At 47.6% G+C, this 22,517-nt stretch overlaps 1 protein-coding gene across 1 annotated transcript in view; it reads left to right on the top strand.

Moving 5' to 3' along the window:
- The window catches only part of SPSB1 (splA/ryanodine receptor domain and SOCS box containing 1), a 68,470-nt gene extending 47,727 nt beyond the window's left edge, over window positions 1-20,743 (top strand). Inside the window, exons 2-3 of the mRNA XM_074934116.1 lie at window positions 11,033-11,854; window positions 18,513-20,743. Of these exons, the coding sequence (XP_074790217.1) occupies window positions 11,161-11,854; window positions 18,513-18,640 (822 nt within the window). The 5' untranslated portion in view covers window positions 11,033-11,160 and the 3' untranslated portion in view covers window positions 18,641-20,743. The remainder of the gene's footprint in view (window positions 1-11,032; window positions 11,855-18,512) is intronic.
- Window positions 20,744-22,517: the final 1,774 nt, after the last annotated feature.

The raw sequence follows: 22,517 nt of genomic DNA, 5'->3' as shown, positions 1-22,517 counted from the left end.
ACTGCACTCTGGGGCCCTGGTTTTACTCCATCGACTTCCGTCCCCCTGAGTTGTTGACTTTGGCATGAGGGGCTGCAGATCCAACCTGTGAGCTTCTCTCCACATGGCTCTGCCAATGAACCTCAGTCCTAGTGGACTCTGCACCCTCAGGTTTCAGAGTAACAGCCGTGTTAGTCTGTATTCGCAAAAAGAAAAGGAATACTTGTGGCGCCTTAGAGACTAACCAATTTATTTGAGCATAAGCTTTCGTGAGCTACAGCTCACTTACAATCATAGAATATCAGGGTTGGAAGCGACCTCAGGAGGTCATCTAGTCCAACCCCCTGCTCAAAGCAGGACCAATCCCCAATTAAATCATCCCAGCTAGGGCTTTGTCAAGCCTGACCTTAAAAACTTCTAAGGAAGGAGATTCTACCACCTCCCTTCATCGGATGCATACTGTGGAAAGTGTAGAAGATTTTTTTATATACACACAAAGCATGAAAAAATACCTCCTCCCACCCCACTCTCCTGCTGGTAATAGCTTATCTAAAGTGATCGCTCTCCTTACCATGTGTATGATGATCAAGTTGGGCCATTTCCAGCACCCTCAGTGCTCCTACTGAGGAGATGAGCAGCTGCATCGGCTCTATGGTGTGTTAAATGTCCCCAAAGGGCTTGGCTTAGAAAACCACCTGTCTGCGAGGTGCAGAACCAGGAGCTCCTGACCTCTAGTCCTGCCTTTTGACAAACTATGGCAAATGACGCTAGCTCAGGTGCTCGGAAGGCTTGTTCTCCTGTCTGGGGCAGACGCCTGATCTAGCCAATCTACTTTCTGAAACAGTCGGTTGTGTCCCTTTCGCACCTAAGAACATGGATCAGTTGTCATGCCACCAAATGTTGCGATTGACTCTGTGGCCCTGGCCAAGTCACTTAAATCTGTGACTGTTTCGTCATCGGTGAAATGCTTACACTGCAGCATGGGAGGGCTGATGACTAATATTTGCAAAGCGCTTTGGAGAGGAATAGCTCTGTGTAATTGCCTAATTACTGCAAGGACACCTTGTTCTCTCTCTGCACCTCCTAACTTCCCTCTCCAAGGTGTAACAGCTGGGATGCTCCAGACACCCGTCTTTTTGCCGCCTCCGACTGGCCTTGGAGCAAGGGGGAAAATACTGGACAGGAAAATCCGTGCGTAACACGATGTGCAGGTGCCATCTCAATGCTGCCGGATCCGCCAGACCCCAACTTCTATGCTCTTTCCTCCAAAAGAGACTGTCAGGAGTTCAGAGCTATGGCTCTTACTCTTAACTCACTGAATATGATCATCCTCCTTGTCAGTGATGTCCCCCAATATAGCCTGTCTGCAACCCTTGCATAAAAACAAGGTATGTCTGCAATCCATCCGTAGACGTTGCCAGCTTCAGAAAGAGCTGCGGACAGATGGCTGGATTAACTCTCTCGCTGGCAGGCAGCATCAGGACATGTGACAGTCTGGCTTGTGGCACCGAGGGTGGTTTAGACACCACAAGGTATACCGGGAAACAGAGCTGATTAGACCAGCTCTCTGATTTTTAAGACTGCCTGGCAGTTCTTGTCTCGCACTCTGTCATGTGCACTCACATCAAATGCTTTTGATCAGCAGGATGTTGGAGAGGAGCAAAGGGGAGAGTTGTGGGGAAGGTCAGGGCTGCAGCTGCAAACTGGGGACATGGGAAGGGGCTTTTGCTACATTTCTCAGCACTCTGGCAGAGACATAGTGCAGTATCAGTTTAATAAAAAGAAAAGGAGTACTAGTGGCACCTTAGAGACTAACCAATTTATTTGAGCATGAGCTTTCGTGAGCTACAGCTCACGAGTTGTAGCTCACGAAAGCTCATGCTCAAATAAATTGGTTAGTCTCTAAGGTGCCACTAGTACTCCTTTTCTTTTTGCGAATACAGACTAACACGGCTGCTGCTCTGAAACCTATCAGTTTAATGTGATCTTAAACATCCAGGGCTGTATCCTGGGGAGATGGTCTCTAATAGTTCACTTCTCCACCGACTTGGATCCTGCCGCTGCTTACAGCGCAAACCTACTCAGTGACCTAGCTATGGCAAACTCGCTGAAATATCCCCATGTCCTTATTTCCCCTCTTATCTCTCTATTAAAGGTACCTTCTAGAATATAGAGTGGCTAAATTTGCTCCACAGAAGTCATTCTGCAGAGCTGCTTATCCCTGGGCCTTGGGGTTCGAGGGGTATGGGGTAGGAGTTCCATTGGGGTTTCTATTCCTGGGGATAGTTAGGAAAAAACTTCCTCATAAATAGGGCATTGCAAGGAGTAGAGCACCTTCCTCTGAAAAGCTGATTGTTGACCAGCGTTGGAGATAGATGCTAGATGAGATGGAGCCCTGGTCTGGCAATGCCACAGTAAAAAAAATATATTGCACAGTTTGAAACTTAGCTGTCTCTCTAGTGTAGCTTTTGTTGCTGTGGGGAGGGAATGGCTGGAATCTGCCTTCACTGAAGCAGGCTATTTTTAAGAGCCTTGAGCAAATGCTGTGTCTGTACGTGCTGCTTGAGTTGCAGCTGGCACTGGCGAGGAATCTGAGTTTTCTTGAGAGCTGCTGACAATCCAGTGACCTTTTGGGCACATCCACTGAACTTTGATGCAGGATTCCCCTAAAATCTTAAGATATGACCTGGCCTTTCTGAGACCATTGGCAAATGCCGATACGAACATTGCATCCAGGAGTTTGACTTAACTGACACTTGCAGCTGGCCTGTATAATCCAGGGGAGTATCTCTGGCAGGAGCAGGAAACCACCTTCTTTCAGACATGTCTTCCTGAGTACAAACCTTCAACAAAGCAAATGTCTTTGTCTCAGCTATTGGCTGCTGTGCAGAACTCCCCTGATGACCACAGCGCTTCAGAATCTGTTGACTAGAAGTTTAAAATTGGATTTTTTTTTTTCCTAGAAGCCATGCCCTAGGAATTATTTTGGGGAAGTTCTCTGGCCTGTATTGTACAGGAGGTCAGACTAGATCACAGTGGTCTCTTCTGGCTTGGAACCTATGAATTATTCATCTCCTCCTTGGTTGTAGGAGTGCTTCAAGACTTTCCTGTTGCTAGCTGCAGAGCTTCATGGCTGTTGTCAAGGTTCCTTCCCCACTCTGAACTCCTAGGGTACAGATGTGGGGACCTGCATGAAAACCCCCTAAGCTTATTTTTACCAGCTTAGGTTAAAACTTCCCCAAGGTACAAACTGTTGCCCTTGGACTTTATTGCTGCCACCACCAAACGTCTAACAGATTTATAACCGGGAAAGAGCCCACTTGGAAACATCTTTTCCGCCCAAAATCCTCCCAAACCCTACACCCTCTTTCCTGGGGAAGGTTTGATAAAAATCCTCAGCAATTTGCATAGGTGAACACAGACCCAAACCCTTGGATCTTAAGAACAATGAAAAAGCAATCAGGTACTTAAAAGAAGAATTTTAATAGAAGAAAAAGTAAAAGAATCACCTCTGTAAAATCAGGATGGTAAATACCTTACAGGGTAATTAGATTCAAAACATAGAGAATCCCTCTAGGCAAAACCTTAAGTTACAAAAAGACACAAAAACAGGAATATCCATTCCATTCAGCACAGCTTATTTTCTCAGCCATTTAAAGAAAACAGAATCTAACGCATATCTAGCTAGATTACTTCCTAAGTTCTATGACTCCATTCCTGCTCTGTCTCTGGCAAAAGCATCACACACAGAGAGCCTTTGTTTCTCCCCGCCTCCAGCTTTTGAAAGTATCTTGTCTCCTCATTGGTCATTTTGGTCAGGTGCTAGCGAGGTTATCCTAGCTTCTTAACCCTTTACAGGAGAAAGGGTTTTTCCTCTTGCCAGGAGGGATTTGAAAGGTGTTTACCCTTCCCTTTATATTTATGACAGCTGTGTTGGGTAGGCTGAGAGTGGAAACTTAACTTGGAGATTGGATTCCTACAGGTGGTTCCTCAGTTGTGGTTTTATAGAGACATTGGGCACGAGGGTGGGCTTAGCTAATTCAGGGCACTGGCTCATTCAAGTTCACAGCCCTGCTGTGATTGTGTTTGGAGAATTGAACAGTTGGAGAATGAACTACAGCACGTGAGATGCCTGCAGTGCATTTCACGTCCTACCCAAAATGCACTGCTTTTGCAAAGCTTCTGCTGGGAGAACTGTTCCTAGGCCATCTCCTGAGCAGGGGTTTTCCGAAAATTCCATCTTGTAAAACAGCTGGCTTTTAAACTGCTCCAGTTCCTAGCAGTGCCATAAAATGGGTCTTTCTGAAAAGATACCCCTCCTCGTACCTGTAGTGGAGACCCCTCTTAGAGGAATGAGGGTAGGTAAATCTCTCTCTCAGCATCTAGAAGAACTGGGATGTAGCTGCAGAAGTCTGTAGGCATAGGGTCCATAACTTTGCAGAAGAATCTGGTGCTTGGCTTAGGAACGTGGGTTGCCAGCATTGCTTTTGGTGGAGTACTGCTCTGTTAGGCTTTAAAGAGGCTTGTTCTCCCCATCCCCTGCAGATCTGTAGAATACAGCTGCTTGTCAGGGCCTCTGTTCTGGAAGAGGATTTTCTTGCTCAGTCTGTCTGCTAGGACATGTGCCATCTCTCTATTGCTTTCCTCCTGCTTTCACGTGCTAAGGCAGTTTCACTTTTCTGCAGAGGGACTGTAACAGCCTTTCCAGCAACTGAACCTTTCTCGTCAAGCTGCCTCTGCCAGTGGGTGGGGTTGGGGGAAGTTGCCCCCTCGGGCAACCTCTTTTTGTGGTCTGTGAGTCAAGACTGAAGAGGGGCGGCAACCAGTGCCAAAAACTGGTGCTGGGCAATGATGATTGTGCCTACCCATGTCTGCTGGGCTGACTTGCAACACTTCAAAACTAGCGTAAACCGGGTTACTAATGCAGCAGTCCCTGTGTGCTACTTAGCAGCTGCCAAGCCAAGTTCTGGGGCTGGCTAGCGCTTGCTGCACACCGACTGGCTTCCAGGGCAGCAGGCAAAGGCTCTTTCTGGCAGGTAGGTGAGCTTGCTGTTTCAAAGAGTTGATTAATTGTTGGCGGCAGTAGTTGGGCCTCCGGAGAATTTCTGAGTGAAGGGGGTGTCTGTGCATTGGGGGAGTAGCAGGACTCTCTCCCCTGAGGTTGCCCTCTGATTCCCTTTGTGAGCAGACTGAGAATAAAAACAGTGCTGATAACTTTCTGCTGAGATCAAAGCTTAACTGTTGTGCAGATTTCAGTTGCACTAGTTTCACAGGGGAACTTGAGTGGTGTGCTTTCCCTTCAGGTTAGTGTTACTACAGTTGGCTGCGCTTTCAGTCCAGCGTAACAGAGGTTTTGTGCTCCTGGACGGTGCTGACTGCTGAGAAAAGGAAGGATTATTGTCGCTTTGGATTGAAGTAGCCCTTTGGCATGTCTATGTGGTAAACACACACCTGCCGCTGGGCCGTGTCAGCAGGTGTGTATATCTACTTCTAGAAGCCCTAGTTGAGACCAGGTTCCATTGTGCTAGGCGCTGTGCAGACAGTGAGGCCTTGGCCAAAACAAAGGAGTGATAGGGGAATTGCAGGTAGAGAGAGAGGGGAGTCAATTGCCCAAAGGACAGATTGGGGGCAGAGCTGGGACTAGAACCAGGACTCCACACACCAGTCCAGTGCCCTGGTCGTGATGAGTTCCGGGTCTCTAACAAGTAGGAAGAGGGACAGTGTTGACTTAATCCCTAAAACAAACCAAAAGGACTTGCAAAATCAGTTTTGTTTTTTTTTTTTTGGTTTTTTTTAAAAGAAAGACATAAGCCAGTGTTAAAGAATGATGACAAGGGTCATACCAGGCAGTTAACCAAGATTTTAAAAGAATGATTTTAAGTGCCTGTGCACAGCATCTCCTCTCCCGCTGCCCCTCTGTATGGGGTCTCCAGATCCTGAGCTCTTTGGGGTGGGGCCAGGACTTTCTCCTCATACTCTGGGTGCTTTATAGATGCCTGACCTCTTCCCCCGTAGAAACTCTGTGTAAATACTGTGGGAAGAGAGTGAGCCAGAGTAAACTCTCCCTCAAACCAACCACCATAGAGCAAAACTTACATGGGAAGCCAGGAAATGGAGAAAAGCATGTTGGGGCCTCTGTGCCTGGTGACCTGGGAGGTGTCCTCCATTGCTTTGCAGCTCAGCATGGCCAGAGCAGCTGTGCGTGGCTTTGAACTTCAATTGTCCAGAACCTTTCAGAGCTGGCTAGAGGTGCCTTTGGCTTTTCCCTTTCTGCAGGGCTTGGTTCCTTTTCAGTTCCAATCTCTTGTCTGCGCTGACACCAGTACGACCCTGCTGTTAGGCTCCATGCAATGAGTGCATCGTAGGGGTCCAAACTGGAGGTGCTTTCCTGTCCGAACATCCCCTCCTCCTGCTTCCGTGTTTGGTGACATTGTCCCAGAGCAAGTGGAGACAAACGAAGTGGAGAGGTTCTGCTTTTTCCTCAATACATCTCTTAATATTGGCTTTAACCCTTGAGAGCTCCGGGCAAGACTTACCGCAAACTTGATAACCGCAGTTTGGGGTGGGGTTGGGGCAGTGGCACCAGCAGTGTCTCTGTACCCCTTTGTAAAGCTCCCAGCACCGAGTCCTTGCTTTGTGCAGAGCCCACGCATGCTGATACTCTGCAGACTTGCACTGCCTCCCACTTAGCTTTTGGGTGGAGTTTGTCGTAGGATTTGACCTTTTTAAAGCCCCCTGTGGTTTGGAATGTGACTACCTGAAAGGACCTGTCTGTGTGATAACACTGCCATTTGAGCAGTCCTCTGGCTTTAGACTGCGCAGGGAGAGCTGGTGGGAGGACCTCTTGGGTGAGAGCCTCTCTTCCTGAGAACTTCTCCTCCTGGTTGTTCAGACGGCCCAGGTTTAACATGTATCGTGCACTACACAGCTCATGACCAGAGAGCACAGTGGGTTGAAGGATGGAGTGGGTGGGGCATGTCTATGAATCTGTGGGGTTCCTCATAGCCTGTCTGGAGTGTAGTAGTTTGACTTTGTTCTCGGACCTTGCATAAATTGTTGTGAAACTTCCGGACCTATTCGGGGAGTGCTTTAAACAAATCAAAATGAGATTCCTGGAAAGAATGAGGCACACATTTTAAAAAGAAGCATTGAGCCAAAGAAAGGGGAACATCACTAAAATTTGTTCTGCAATTAGTTGATGACTTTTATGCTTAGCCAGTCAGTAAATGCTGGAGTGTGATTTAAGCTGTCCTTGCAAGTTCCCTAGCTTGTCTTTGGGTCCCCCTGTGGATAATACTGGATGATTGACTTTTATAGTAATTATCCTCCATTTCAAGTTTTTTATCACCAATGTTATCAACCCTGGTCTACAGCCCTGGAGTTTAAAGCACTTCTGCCCCATAGAGCAGAGGTCCCTGAAGAGAGCCCAATATAGTACTTGAGATGTAGGATAGGTCTTGTTGTTTCATTGACACTGTCTCTTAAATGGTGACGCGTGCGGCCGGTGCAAAACCGTAGCAGAAAATGGGTTGCGCATCGAAAGGCAGAAACCATTCTCCGAGGCAGCTGGTTTTTCTTCCATCGCTGTCTAACAAACTAGGGCAGGCTTGATTGGGAGTGGTTTGTTCCCTAAGAGCAAACCTCCAAGAGTCTGACAGTCAGCTCACCGGTCCAAGGCAGAAGAGAAATGTGTAAGATCTTCATGGCCAGTGTACTATGCCTGCTGTGGTGCTAACTTCTTGGAGATGGAACTTTGGTTAGTCTCAGAAAACTTGACAAACCGTGTGTGTGGTTTAGCACGCTAGGCAAATAGCCACAGAACTGCAGCAACCCCTGGACCACAGGCACCTAAAACAGCAGAGTAGTCTCGGCAACTTTGTTAGCATAAAGCTTAGGGGAAGCTGATCAGTCTGTCCGTGGTGATGATGCCCATTACAGCCTCCCCCCATTGCCTCTAACTGAAGTGCTGCTGCTTATGTCCGGTAACCTTATATCTATATTTTTTTTATACAAGATCTGATTCATGCACCGTGATTTTTCCATGCCAGATGAGGTCCTGGTCATGAGTAACGGTTGTGACTGTAGCTGGCAGGAATTCTGGGTGATTGCCTCACTCCAGGAAACGTTAAAACAACACTTTTTTTTCTTAGAAAGCTGGTTCCCTCCCTTCCTATATTTTTATTTTCCTAATAGCTGCCCCTGCTCTGGTGGCTCATAAACAGAGGGTTGCTTGTGTAGCTGAGTTAGAGCAGATTTGCTTGGGTGGACACAAGGCCACAGAACAGTGCATGAAGGTAGCTGGTCTCTAAGCAGATTGGCTCCTCTCGAAATGAGTCTGTCTGAAGCTTGGAAGGAAACTGTGAAGCTGTGCGAAGAATCCTGCTCCTTTCTCTGGACTCGGAGTCTGCTTCTGTCTCCCTGGGAAGAGCAGCTGCCCCAGTGATGCAGAGAATTTGAGACTAAACGTACAAGGAGGGTTTTTGTAACTGCTGTCTGGATTCCAGTAACTCAATGGGAGCTCTGCTGCCAAGCGTTGCTGGAATGTGGGCCTCCTGAGGCTGGGCCGAGCCTGTTTGCCTGCTCCTTCAGCTCAGCAAAATCCGGACGCTTCCAAGGTACTTCACAGTATTGAGGGGTCGGACTAGGGAAGTGCCGGGGGCCCAGGGGACAGATCCCTCTCCAGACCTGTCCCAGCGGAGGGTATGCTCTCGAACTCTGCCCGCTGTTCAGTGAACAGTTTCTCGCCATCTGGGGCTTTCCCTTACTGCCTGGCCCTCTCCCTTGTTTGATCACTGAAATAGCTTTATTGCTCTTGGGAAGTAGCCATGTTTAAAGCTTTTTCAGGAGCTGCGTTTTAGAGTGGAGCTGAGGAAGGAAAAGCTATTCGAGGCTGTACCAGAGCAATGAGCCAACCTGGCCTGTGTGTTTGCATTGTGTAATCTTTTCTCCAGAGGGTGCTTAGAGCCCAGAGGATTCCCTCCCACCCCAGAGCCTTGTCACCCACGGCAGCCAGCCAAGGAAGGCTGGATCCGGCGCCCTTGGCCGGCTATAGCTACTCCAGGGAAATCCGTGCAAGTCACTTCCCCACCTCACATGAGCGTGTGCTTCCTCTGCTGTGCTCTCAACCCTTCCTGAACCAGCGAGTGGGACGCACAGTGCGAAACTCCTGCAGGGTAGCATAGACAGCAGGCTCGGCCAGCCAGCCCTGTAATATCCCAGCAAGTGCTAGACCTCTTCGCAGATTGGGATAGTCTTCAGCCACCTTTATTATTTAGTGGCAACTGCCTCTGTCTGGAGGTTGGTTTTGTCTTATCTATTGCAAAATAAGACCAGGGGGTCGGGATACAGGAGGCTTGTGCTGCTAAGAACAATCTAAATACCGAACTTGCAGTAATCCCTGGACCTTGCCTTTAAGCTTGAGTAACCAAGTCCAAATAAGCAAGCTCAGTTCTCCCACCAAAGCAGTCTCACCCTGCATGATGAAAGCAAGCTCCTTCTAGGCACTAAACGCAACTGAACTTGGGCCTACCTCTGGGAATCGCTTTGCTACAAGGGCTCAAATAGCTGCAGTAGTTGTCTGGGGCTGTTCAGGGATTTTTCTTTGCAGAATGTTAAATGCTTTGTGTGTGTTGGCTCCTTTCTGGGCAACTGTAGAGATTGCTTTGACTGTTGTCCAGCTGGAATGCAATTCCAGGGCCTTTATAAGTATCTGGAAAGATACACACAGGTGGATGGTCCTGGCAGTGGCTGGGGTGTCTCGTGCAGCTTGCATCCATGAGAGTATCGGTTGGGGCTGAGATGAAGCAAGGCTATGCTTGCTAAAAGCTGTATCTGCTACAACTCAATGGCCTGTTCAGGGCCATCAAGGAATTTCTTAATCTCTGCCAGTATCTCTGTATCAAGCTGTAACTCTTGTGCCTATGTATGCAGCATACAATAGAGTACTTAGCAGGAGTGACTGGAGATTAAATGCAGGGGATACCTATGGGGAGGCAGCATATTAGAGAAGCCCTGTGTCTAAAAGCTTTATCATGGTCCAGTGACAACAGGGTGGTCCAGTCCTTGTAACCCAAGGGAAAACCACAGCTTCAGTGTTCTTAATAAAAAGAAAAGGAGGACTTGTGGCACCTTAGAGACTAACCAATTTATTTGAGCATAAGCTTTCGTGAGCTACAGCTCACTTCATCGGATGCATTCAGTGGAAAATACAGTGGGGAGATATATATACATAGATAACATGAAACAATGGGTGTTACCATACACACTGTAAGGAGAGCGATCACTTAAGATGAGCTATTACCAAATAAATTGGTTAGTCTCTAAGGTGCCACAAGTACTCCTTTTCCTTTTGCAAATACAGACTAACACGGCTGCTCCTCTGAAACCTGTCAGTGTTTTTAATGACGTCCACAAAGGGCCAAAGTCTGGGTTTCTCTATGCATTGTACATCACAGTACATAGTCGTCCTTGTAGCTCGTGGGAGGTTGGGTGTGCTTAATAAGGAAGCTGGAAAAATTTAAACTTCACCCACGTGAATTGCCTGGCAAACTCCCAGCCCTTACGGTATGTCCACACTGCAGTCAGAGGTGAAATTGCATCATGTGGAGACCGACCTGAGAGAGCTTTAATTCAGCTAGTGCTTAGTGCAAGTCCTAATAGTGGTGAAGCTGCAGCAGCAAAGACTTCAGCATTGGCTCACTGCCTGGGTAAGTACCCAGGGTCCCAGACAGGCGTAAGCCTCCGTGCTGCAGTGGCTTCACTGCTGTTGGTGCTCTCACTAGCTAGATTAAAGCTAGCTCAGGTAGGTCAAGGTATGCTGCAGTCACACCTAGTCCTGCAGTGTAGACAGAACTTAAAGGTTCCTTCTAGAACACGCTGCACCTTCCAGTGTGTGGTGGTCCTGTCTCTGGCTGTGCAGGGTGCATGTGAGTGCCCTTAGGTGTGACCTTTGGTCTGTTTGCCCAGACAACCGGGTGCTGGAAATTTTGTTTACAGGTTGTGTGCTAATGTTTAACTCTCCTCCTTTTGTTTTTCTTTTCCTTCTTTTTCTTAGGCAATACTGACCAGTGCACATCTTGTTAAGGTCTCCTAGCAATCTCTTCTGCAGGGCTGAATGACAGCCGGAGGGTAATTGATGAGCTTGCCCTGGGAGTCTCTAAATACCTGAATTCAAAACACAAGATGGGTCAGAAGGTCACTGGCGGGATAAAGACTGTGGATATGAGAGACCCTGCATACAGGCCCCTCAAGCAGGAGCTCCAGGGGCTGGACTACTGCAAGCCCACACGCCTGGACTTGCTATTGGATATGCCTCCGGTCTCATACGAGGTCCAGCTACTGCACTCGTGGAACAACGACGACCGCTCGCTGAATGTCTTTGTGAAAGAGGACGACAAACTAATATTTCACCGGCATCCGGTGGCTCAGAGCACAGATGCCATCCGAGGCAAAGTTGGATATACGAGGGGACTGCATGTGTGGCAGATCACGTGGGCCATGAGGCAGCGGGGCACGCATGCCGTGGTAGGAGTGGCTACGGCAGACGCGCCCTTGCATTCTGTAGGGTACACGACCCTGATAGGAAATAACCATGAATCCTGGGGCTGGGACCTTGGGCGGAACAGACTATACCACGATGGCAAGAACCAGCCGAGTAAAACCTACCCTGCCTTCTTAGAACCGGATGAGACTTTCATTGTGCCGGACTCTTTCCTGGTGGTCCTGGACATGGATGATGGGACCTTGAGCTTCATTGTAGATGGGCAATACATGGGTGTTGCTTTTCGGGGACTTAAAGGGAAAAAACTGTATCCAGTTGTAAGCGCAGTGTGGGGGCACTGTGAAATACGCATGCGCTACTTGAACGGGCTTGATCGTGAGTATAACCCTCTGCAGCTTGTTCTGAAAATGCAGATCTCTGCATGCCTTCCTAGCCCCGCTGAAGAGATTGAACCACATATCCACACTCCCTTTCCAATAGCTAGGTACCTGAAAACTCTGGCTCGTGCAAACCGAAATGACTGTTGGGACAGCAGGGCCTGTTAGGGCAGCAAAGGGTTTGGGGGAGGATGGGGTTTCTACTTCAGATTAGTCTCTTCTGATGGGCTGTCTTTGGAAAGAGTAGTATTGTTTCTGAGTGGATCTGGTGCAGTTACCAGTCCGCCAGATTGTCCCTATAGCAGGGTAACCCCAACTGGTCTGGCTACCCATCAGCATACGGTGCCTCAAATTAGGAATGCAGCTTGATAGTAAGTAGGTGACTGTATAGGGTGGAAACTGTAGATTTTGGGCAGCCATGCGGAGAGGAAACCTACTGCTGGGACTCCAGCCATCTGCATTAAGTCTGTCTGGAAAGATGATGTTCTCGTCTTCCTCCTTATTGCCAGAGTCTCCAGTGCCTTGCTATGGATTTAGGCCAATGGACGAGGCAAAATCCTGTAGCACTCTACCTGAAAGGTGACCTCTCGTCCATGTACCCTTTATGTAGGAAAACAAGTTTTAAACTCGCTCTGCAGACAGGTGCGTAGGAAGCTGTGCAGTCATTAGCCTGGAACCTCATCTTGTTCAGCAACTAGCTTCTGTCCTTTTCCCTTCAAGGCTAAAGAACGCTGTTAAACAGAGTGGGGTTGGGAGCCAGGAAACCCTTGGTAGTTCTGACAGCTCAGTGTAAACTCAGGATGGCCATTGGTCACCAAGCTTAGTACAAGCTTCCCAAGTTCAAATTGGTCATGGAAAAAAAGCCTCTCTGTCTTTGGGACAGAGGTTCCCAATTGCACCAGAACGTGAATTAGTCCATTAGGAGGAATGGCTTAATCTGCATTTGCTGCTACTGAAATTTGTCAGGTTTAATAAGGGAAGGGATCGCATGTTCACCCCAAGCCCCAGAGTAACATCTGTCTTATATTGTTGCAAGGTGTTGCAGAATACTTTCTTCCTGTATTTGGGGGGGTAAATATACTTACTCTTCATTGAAGCCATGCAAAGGTCACCCAGTGCAATGATGGAGCCCTTTCAGAATTGAGTATAGTATTAATTAATGAATTAATTTTAAGCAGTATAGTTCACTTCTGTAGAATGAAATGCAAGTGCCTAATAATGCAGACTTGACTCTCCTTGCCATTGTAGCTATTAAATTAAGGCAGTGGGTGGTGTTTGTATTGTAGTCCCCCCTATCCCACGGGAGCCCCTTTCATGGAGCAGGATTCTGTTTGTACTAGGGGTTGTACAAACAGACCAAAAGGCACAATGTTTTTGAACAGTGAAGGGTTTTTTTTTGTTTTCGCTCTGCATTAAAACTCCTCCTAGTTTTTGCTACCTAGGTTGGACTGCAGAGACTCAATCTTCCGGCTTTGGTGTTTCTGCTGCTCTATTATCTAGCCAAACCTGGCAACCCATCTACATGCAGTAGGGTATTCCTGGCCTGACACAGAGCTGGTGCTGAGTCACAGGCATTGGAGTGTAATGTTTGGCCTGCCAGTTTTAATTTTATTCTGGGGATGTGTGTGATAAGTCTCACTTCTCCTAATTTGCCCTGCTGTAAACACCTACCGTTGAGTCTCTTGATTTTCAAATTTTACTGTAGAGGGGCTCTGAGCAAACCTGGCCAGTGGTGCAGTTGGGTATGTAGCAAGCTCTGAGCATTTACGTGACTACAGGGACAGCTGCGGATTAAACATATCCAAACTCATGTATTTTTACTCTACACTTTCAGTGCACTGTAACTGCAATCTCCGTAATGATCCCCCTTCCCCCCCCACTCCGGTACATATCACAGCAAAACATTGACCTAGCTGTGACCCACATCAAGCAAATGCTTAGCTCAAAGGAAGGCTTTGCCCTGCACATCAGCGAGGAGAATTCCATGGCCCAGGACCCTTTTCCCAAAACTCACTCCTCACTTCCAGGTGGTGTTGGTTGGAGAGAGCTTTCCAGCTAAGCCTGGTAGCTGCTGCTGCAGCACTTTATGGGGATGGTTGGTCTCCTGGGTACCTAGGTCCCAAACCATGCAGAAGTAGGTAAGACAAAACAGGCACTTCAAATGACACCCAGGAGCAGACGGGCAGAGATGTATCCCTCTCCTCCTAAACAGTGATGGGACTAGACTGGTCTAATTTTGAGGTGGCCTAAATTGAGCTTTGTGACACAGGAACACAGATTCTTGTCTGCACTGTGGTCTTTGCCAATCACCTTATCAAGTCTTCTGTATCTGAAAGGATTCAACCAGAGACCATGGTTGGGAATGCTTTGTATTTACTTGACAGGCTAATAAATGAGCAAGAGCCCTTCACTTGCACTAGCTCTGAGGGTCCAGGCATAGGGCAGGTGCATGTATGAAGTAGGGAAAGGCACCGGGTAAAGGTCAGGTGTCTAATCTCCATGCATTAGGTGTCCCTTCAGGATGCTGGTGCTGAAACTTGAAAATGCATAATGTCAATGCTTTCCATATAGACTGCCTTCCACAACTAAACACTGCCACCTAAAAACCAGATGGCCCCGCAGCAGCCACTTCCTCCCGGCATCCTTGTCTCTAAACAGGCTGGCTTGGAGCAGGTCCGGAAGGGTGCCCAACCCTGGAGGGCACGGGATCAAGCCTTGGAATAGAGAGCTCTTGGCAATGGTGCCCTGCCACTCCACCAGAAGGGACTCCAGCTCAAGCACATTTGCTATCCAGCATGGCCTAGGGGGGAGGCAGTTGCTCGGGTAGCTGGGTTTCAAACCATTCAGTGCCATCGGGGTGAAGCCAATAGGTAGCCAATATAGACTGGAGTTTTCAGCACAGAACTCCACGTAGCAAGCGAACAGGCATATTCTGTCTCTGCTTCAGTTGGAGCGGGTTCCAAGATGTAACGTACTCGATATGGGGCTACTGGAGCCTAGCCTTGACCGTGGAGAATGGTAACCGGGTCAGAAATGGTCAGACACCAGCTACCAGGCACAGATGGAACAGCTCCTGGGTGGAGTTGCACTGGAGTACTTAGTAATGATCCTGGGTCGAATGACACCATGCTCATGAACCTGCTCTGAGCAGTGGCTGCGTTCTCTGAGTCAGCGGTTCGGATACAAGCATGGGTGGTTCTTTTGGGTGTTCCTTTCACCTGCCAACAGAAGCTCACTTCTGGCTCCTGTGGAAGCTGGGTGATCTTTACGGGACTGTTTGGGTTATCCAAACTAATGTAGTTAATGCAATTTAACTGGATTAGTTTGCATCCAAATCTTCTTTTGAAGACCATGGCATTGGCATGTTTCTGTTGCAGTGATGCCACAGGCCCCAAGGAGGAGGGTCAGGGCCCTATTGTGCTGAATGCTGTATAAACAAAGACCCAGTCCTTGCCCTGAAGAGCTTACGGGCAAAGGGACAAATGAAGTGCACTGGGGTGGGGCCTGAAGCAGGAAGTAGAGTGAGAATCAAATGCACAGTATGCACCCTTGCCTTTTAAAATGACTTATAAAGAGTCATGTCCCCATATGCCTCGCCACATAGCCGTTAATTAGCTGATTTATCAGCACTGCAGCTGAGCTGTGTGTCGAGAGAGGGATAGGGACCTTCAGGCTTAGTGCAGGGAAGCCCTTGCATAGAGGACAGCATGGACAAAGGCGTAGATTCTAGTGGAAAGAGCAGAGACCAATCGGTGGACAAGGCTGGCATCGCTGGCTAGGCGGAGAGGCTGTGTCATGGGGGCGGAGCAGAGATGTGTACAACCTTGGAAGGAAGGGTTGGAATCTTGAACTTGATCTGACATGCAGGACACTGAATTCTGAAATCAAGACTGGATGCCTTTTTAAAAACTATGCCCTAAGAATTATTTCAGGGAAGTTCTCTTGCCCGTGTTACACACGAGGTCAGACTAGATGTTCCCAGTGGTCCTGTCTGGCCTTGGAGTCTATGAAGGGATTCCAACCGAGCTGCTAGGAAAACTCTACCACAGTTTTGTCCATGGGAAAGCAGAGGGTGATCGTAACAAGCTGTCCTGTGAATGGATTGAGATGAGTATTGGGAGGCTAAAAGGTGGAAGCAATGGCTACAGTAATCTGAAAATGGGGTGGGAGGAGACCTGACTGAGCGTTGCTCTGGACAGAAAGGGAAGGATGGATCTTAAAACTCTTATGGAGTGGGAAGAGTTGGAGGAGAGATGCAAGAGGGTTGTTCGTTTGGTTGGTTTGTTTTTTCTTCCCTGGAATGATTCTGGAAGGGAGCATGAATGCAGTGACCCTTAAGGTCAGAAAATTGCGGGCGGGGGGGGAAACTTTGCCTCCCATCTGGTGGCAGGATGAACAGGGCCGATAGCTTAATTTTGGCTTGTTCCAGAGTTGGCATTAATCTGTAGTCAACTCCTGAAAAATTGGCACTTATTGGCCAAGATTTGCAACGTCCCTGTTTTTGGGTTTCCAGCTGGAGCCTGGATTTTTAGACCCTGTTGAGCTTTTTTTTTTCTCAATCATACCCCCTTAAGTGTCAAGTGAGACAGCCCAAAACTGAGTCACGCCTCGTCCCTTTTGAAAACCTTTAACCCTTATTTACAGTGCTGTCCAGATGAGCTTGGAAAACTTCATCAAGAAAAAGTCCTGAAATTCAGATTCTTCTCCTTGTGTGCAGCTGTAACTTTGGTTCCTGCTGTCTGCTCCGTCAGAGCACAAGAAGCCAGTCTTTCCTCTGGAGAGCAGTGAAATAGTCCTAGTCAATATTAATTTTAGTCTGTGTGACTGCTCGTGCACGCAAGTCGCATCTCCTACTTGCTGTTCATGCATCTGAATGCAGAGTGTTCTTGAGTTTGGCCTATAGAATCCCGAACTTTTTCAGGGCTATGAATTTTCTTAGGCAGCAGAATTGTAACCTGGGAGGTAGGGAGATGGCAATTTGGATCTTCTGTCTCTAAAATATCAAATCTTAATCTCGATTTCCTGTGCTCACTGTGCTGAAAACTGGGCCTTTGTAGATCCTCTTCCTTCCTGAGAACTAGAGACAGCAGCTCCCTGCTGCATGGACAGGTATGGAGCCCTAGGTGCAGATGCAGTTGTTTGAAGTGAAAAACGTTTCCCCAGCTCTTCATTGCTGGGGTACTGCCGGAGTCTGTCAAGCCTCACCTGAAAATGTAACTTTGGAGCTAAAATGAAGCTGGGCTTTTGACTACTGGCTTTTCCCCTTTCGTGGGTCTTAATCCTGGTTAGTGAAGCCAGCCACTCTTGCGCTTTCTCCTTTCTGTATTATTAAAGCATTTTTGCAAGAATCGTACTTGCAGATCTTCCAGTAGAGCATGTTCTGTCCGCAGTGGGGGAGACTCTCTGGGAACACTCTCTAGGGTTTACGTGGGCTTGCCCCCTTAAATATAGGTATTTAAGCCTGGTTTGCTGGAGACATTATGTAGGTGGTTTGGTTCTCATCTACCCCTAGATGCTGAAGTCCTGACCTAGGCAAGTGAGCTCAACTTGCTCTTTGGGGGTGTCTTCATGTTAGGCTTTGAATTTTTCTCAGGGTGGCTACCATTAACCTCTGATGGAGACTGAGGTCTTGAGCTATCTCATTAGAAAAATCTCCCTGGAGGGGAAACTGGCTAGAGATCTGCTGCAGTGATGGTTTTTGGGGGTGGGTGGGGAGGTGGGCAGGGTTGACTGCAGAAGAGAAATTATTACTCACATCAGTGATGTGTGTTCAGTGCAAGCACTGGCTTTAGCAGCCAGGACACCTGCACCCTTCATCGCATGGCGCTTGCATTTCAGGAGTGTTAACTAATAGGACCTCTTTAGGCCCACCGTGGGGGATGCCGTGCTGGCACAAGGAACTTGCCCAATCTACCAAGGATGCATAGAAAGACACCCCAGTAGAACTGGCTGTGTGAGCTCTAAATAAAGCTGGCTCACTGTTAAGGGCTATGAAACCTGCTACGTGGATACTGAACTAATGGGTGCAGGTGTGTAGTCCCGTCTTGTGCTGCTGGATCAGGTTGAAGGGGAAATCTCTGCTGAGGCAGGCAAATATAGTGACTTGTGAAGCTTGATGGAGCTGGCTTGTCTGTATTTTGGGGGTGGGGAGGTCAGAAGTAAGCATGTGAAGGCTTCTGGGGTGCCTAGAAATGTGAAGAACAGCACATGGCTTTGGGGTATCTAGAAATGGTAAAATCATGCTGCAAGATGCAGTCCTGTGTTTAAACAGCTTTCACAAAGGTTCCCACATTGTGGTATCTAAAAATGTGGCATCTCCCACCTTAACTGAATGCTGCTACACCTCCCTAATTACTTATGGGGGATTCCAAGGTCTCCTTTCTTACCCGACCATGGGTATTTCTAGGGCATGCATCACCTTCGGCGCTTGCAGCAGATAGTTCACAGCTTTCGTGGCCTACTGGGACCCCCTGCACAGTAACCTAGAACTGCTGCCTCGCTTGCTGAGGGTCATGGATATTCAGGGGCTCCCGAACAGGCCAGGGCCTCAGTTTCTCTCGAGCTCCTCTTGAGAATATCGGCTACTGTAACTAGCACTGCAGCCACCGGGCTCTAACTCGTGTTCCAAGTTAACGTGTGGCTTTTTTGTCTTGCAGCCGAACCACTGCCTCTGATGGACCTGTGCCGGCGTTCTGTGCGGCTGGCTCTGGGCAAAGACCGACTGAGCGAGATCCAAGCGCTGCCGCTGCCAGCATCCCTCAAGAGCTACCTTCTCTACCAGTGACCTAGAGGATGCCGAGAGAACTGAAACAGCGGCTAACGATTTGGCGCTGACCCATTGGACGGTGGTCCTGCCAGCCTCTCCCCATCGTCACTAGTTTTGGACATCCTCGGCCCCAGTACCTTCCTCCAATGCCAAAACCAAATATGCCCTCTAAATGGCTGTTTTCAAATATCCTTGTTTCACAACTAAGATGACCTTTGCTGATGAAGGTCACATCACATCCCTGCATGCTTCCAAAAAAAACCACCCCAAAAACACAACCTTGCAGAATCTCTCTGCACATCCCTTGCTGCTTTCCTCCCAACTCCTGGCAAACCGCTGTAGAGCATCCTTTGAATGCCTGCAGTCCAGGAGCAAATTCTGCCCCTTACGCCAGCTGAAGGAGAGTACATGAAGCTTGGACGGGGAAGCGTTGGGAATGGCAATATGTCAAATGCCAGGTGCTAGATGTGGAATGGCATGAGATGGGGGGGCCTTCTGAAAAACAAGAACGTAAAACACTTCAATGGGAAGTGAAAACACCAAAAAAACTCCACATGGACACTTTTTTTTTAACTTGGATAAGGTGGTTATGTAGCTGATGTCAATGTCGCGATACTGTCTCACCCTGTCTTAATTGTTACTTTATGTAGATTGAATCTCATTTCTCTCACCATCACACTCCATCTCTCACTCCATTTTTTCTGCATCTTGTCTGTCTTCCTTTTCACTGGATGTGACGCTAGGGGCAGATAAAGCCTGTGGTGGATGGGGAAACCAATCCATTGAGCAGCCCCTCTGATGTCTGTGTCTCCCCCCTCTTTCCTTGTGTTCACTTTAACCTGCAGCTTTTAGATAAGGTGCCATTTCCCCCCTCCCCCCCTCTCCACTGGTGGTGAGTTTCCCCCTCCCATGACGCGTTGGCATGCAATATCATCCATGGAGAGCCAGCCACTCGAGACCGATTTATGTTGATTGCAGATCCTTTACAACCACAGATCTCTCCTTTCCCATGTCTGAATCATGCATATTCCACTCCATGTTAGCACCCCTGAAGTGGATCTGCCAGGGAATCTTCTGCTTTGATAAGCTGCTTGGAGTAGTTCACATCAGAGCTTTTCAGTCTGCCATTGTCCATCAAGATAATCTCCTCCTTGCTCTCTGGCAGGAACGACCCTCTCTCTCATCCCTGCTAGTGGACAGAGGGATGACAGAGGAGGAAGGGTGTGAACAGTATGTTCTGCAGGCCAGACATCTAGAGGGTAATGTGATGGAAAGTAGTTTGACGGGAGGCTTGACGGTGCTCTTTTGATCCTTTGCATGGACAGCAAAGGGAACTAGCATGAATTACAGACAAGGAAAGAGGGGAAGAACCACCATTGTGAGACGTTTGGTTTTTTTTTTTGTTTTTTTTAAAAAAGGCAAAATCCTTGCCCATCCCAAATAAAGATTCTCACCTCAGTAGCCAAAAAGAGAGGACCCAGTCCCCCACTGTCAACAGGAGCTGCTCTCTGCTGGCCTCTCCAAATAGCAGGCTATTAAGCTGCCTTCTCTGGGGTTATTTTGCACATTTCTTTTTTGTCTTGAAAAACAATGTGTGTGGTTTTTTTGCTTCTGTTTTGTACAGGTACAAATGAGTTTATTTGTTGAAAATGTTTAATATATATTTGTGGTGTTTGTATAATCCTGTTTTAAACAGCTGCTGTAGGGTACCTTTTTTAAAAAAAAAAAAAAAAAAATCTACTGGCATAGTATATTTTTTAATGCACAGAATTGGTGCCAAGACTGGGTGGGGGTGCAAAGTGCCCCTTTCTTTCTTTTTTTTTAATGTAACCTGGATGATGATTTTTATGTAAGGATTTGTACAAGCTTCTGTTACAGGGTGGGACAGGTACAAAGTTGCACAAGAGAATTCAGCATGTACAGAGCCTCGCTTGATTGCCTTCAACTCTACCTGCGTCTTTCACTACTCCTGGGAAGTGGCCAACTTCTGCCCTGTTTTTGTGCTTTTAGCGCCCCCTTTGTCTCCACTGCCTCTTCGCTGTCCCCAGTGCATTGCTTTGTACAGTTTTAAACTCTTCGCTTTCTCTTTTACAGCTGTAAATAATATTCAGTAACCCAATACAGAAATAAAGTTTATTAAATATTGAGCAGGAGTCATGTTTTACTTGTGCTTAGGGCAGCGCTGCCAAAATCAGAGGCCAATTGTGCTCGGGTCTCTACATATACAGACCAAGAGACCTGCCCCAAAGAGTTTAGTCTGAACAAAACAAACAAAGATGAGAGCGTGAGTTATGCCCATTTTACAGAGCCCATTCTGAGGCTACCCAAAAAGTCTGTGGCAGAGTTGGGAATTAAACCCAAATCTCTAGTGCTATAACCCCTAGACCATCCTTGCTCTTCAGGTTGACAAACTTCTTCCATCCCCCCTCACTTGCAGAGCTGTCATTACAAGTTGCGCTTGTGCTTTTATGCAAGCTCACCTGGTATGGTCTTGTGGTGGTGCTCCCCTTCTGAAAGCAAGGTGCCTGGCTGTGTTGGAGGAGACGTAGAGGTGAGAGGGGAACGGGGTTGTGTGGATAGGAATCTGAAGTGGCATCGGTGAAAGGCCGGAGTATCTTATTGTAGCTAATGGAAGAAAAACGTGGCACTGGGGGCATAGGGTCTGGTCTCCACCTGACCATTGGAGCCCATCACCCTGTTGTCCAGACTCTGGGCTCCTTGCAATCCATTGCATGCTTCCTAGCAGAGGCACATAATGGACAGCTATAGGCTGAGATGGCTCAGATTTTATTTTTATTGTTTTTAATATATTGTAAGGCCAGAACGGACCATTAAATAACCTAGTCTGATTTCCTGCGTATCATGAGTCATGGAAGTTTTACCCCTGCATTGAAACCAACAATGTGATGGGTTAGAGCAGATCTTCCAGAAAGGCATCCAGTCTTTGAATTGAAGACTCCAAGAGTCAGAGAATCTACCGTTTCCTTTGGTAGCTTGTGGTGTTGCATCATGGTGGTGTTGCACTGTTTCCACCTGTGACAGCAGATACTATTTGAGTTCAGGTCTCCACAGTTGTTTGTCACCTGGGCTCAAGCCTGCAGCCCTCTCGTTACATGTAACTTCCTTCCAAATACCGAGTAGGAGGAGGGCAGCAGGAGGCAGGCCTAGAGAGTGGGGATGTGATGTACGAGAGTTGCAGCACTTCTGTTTCCGTGAAGCATTGGGGATCTTCAGCTAACCAGTGTGTTTAGGCAACCTCATTAACTTCTTAATGCTTATGGGACCCACATCTGCCAGTCATGCCTGGAAATCTCTACTGCACATGTGGTTGGAATGAATATCTCTGAGATGAGATGGCGGTTTTGGCAGGGAAGACTTGTTACTGGCCTTGTACTTAGTTCCTTAAAATGAACCCAGGTTCACTCATAGATGCTTTTTTTTTTTTTTTAAGGCCTTAAGGGCCCGTTATCTAGGCTGACTTCCTGCATAGCACATGCCAGAGAGTTTTACCCAGTGATTCCTGTATCAACCCCATAACTTCTGAGTGAGGAAAGATGATCTTTTAGAGACACGCAATCTTGACTTGGACTTTAAGTGACTGAGAATTCACCACATTCCTTAAGTTCCAATGGCTAGCTCGCCTCACTCTTTTTAAAATGTGTGCCTTATTCACACTGTAGTGTAAGGGTAAAGAATCGCAGTGTATATGAGCAAAATGTAATGGGCAATACACCATAAATATGGGAACATCTTTTTTTTTTTTTTTCCTTGGGTTACTTGAGTGGGCTCTTGAAAGTTGTAAAGAAAAAGTGGAGAGGCACAGAGGAGGAAATGGAATGAGGGAAGGGAACTGGATAAATAGAGAAGATCATGGCCTATTCCAGCCAGGCTGTTT

This window comes from Natator depressus, chromosome 18, assembly GCF_965152275.1.
Source record: "Natator depressus isolate rNatDep1 chromosome 18, rNatDep2.hap1, whole genome shotgun sequence".
NCBI classification, from domain to species: Eukaryota; Metazoa; Chordata; order Testudines; family Cheloniidae; genus Natator; species Natator depressus.
This window is presented reverse-complemented; position numbering and strand designations above follow the sequence as displayed.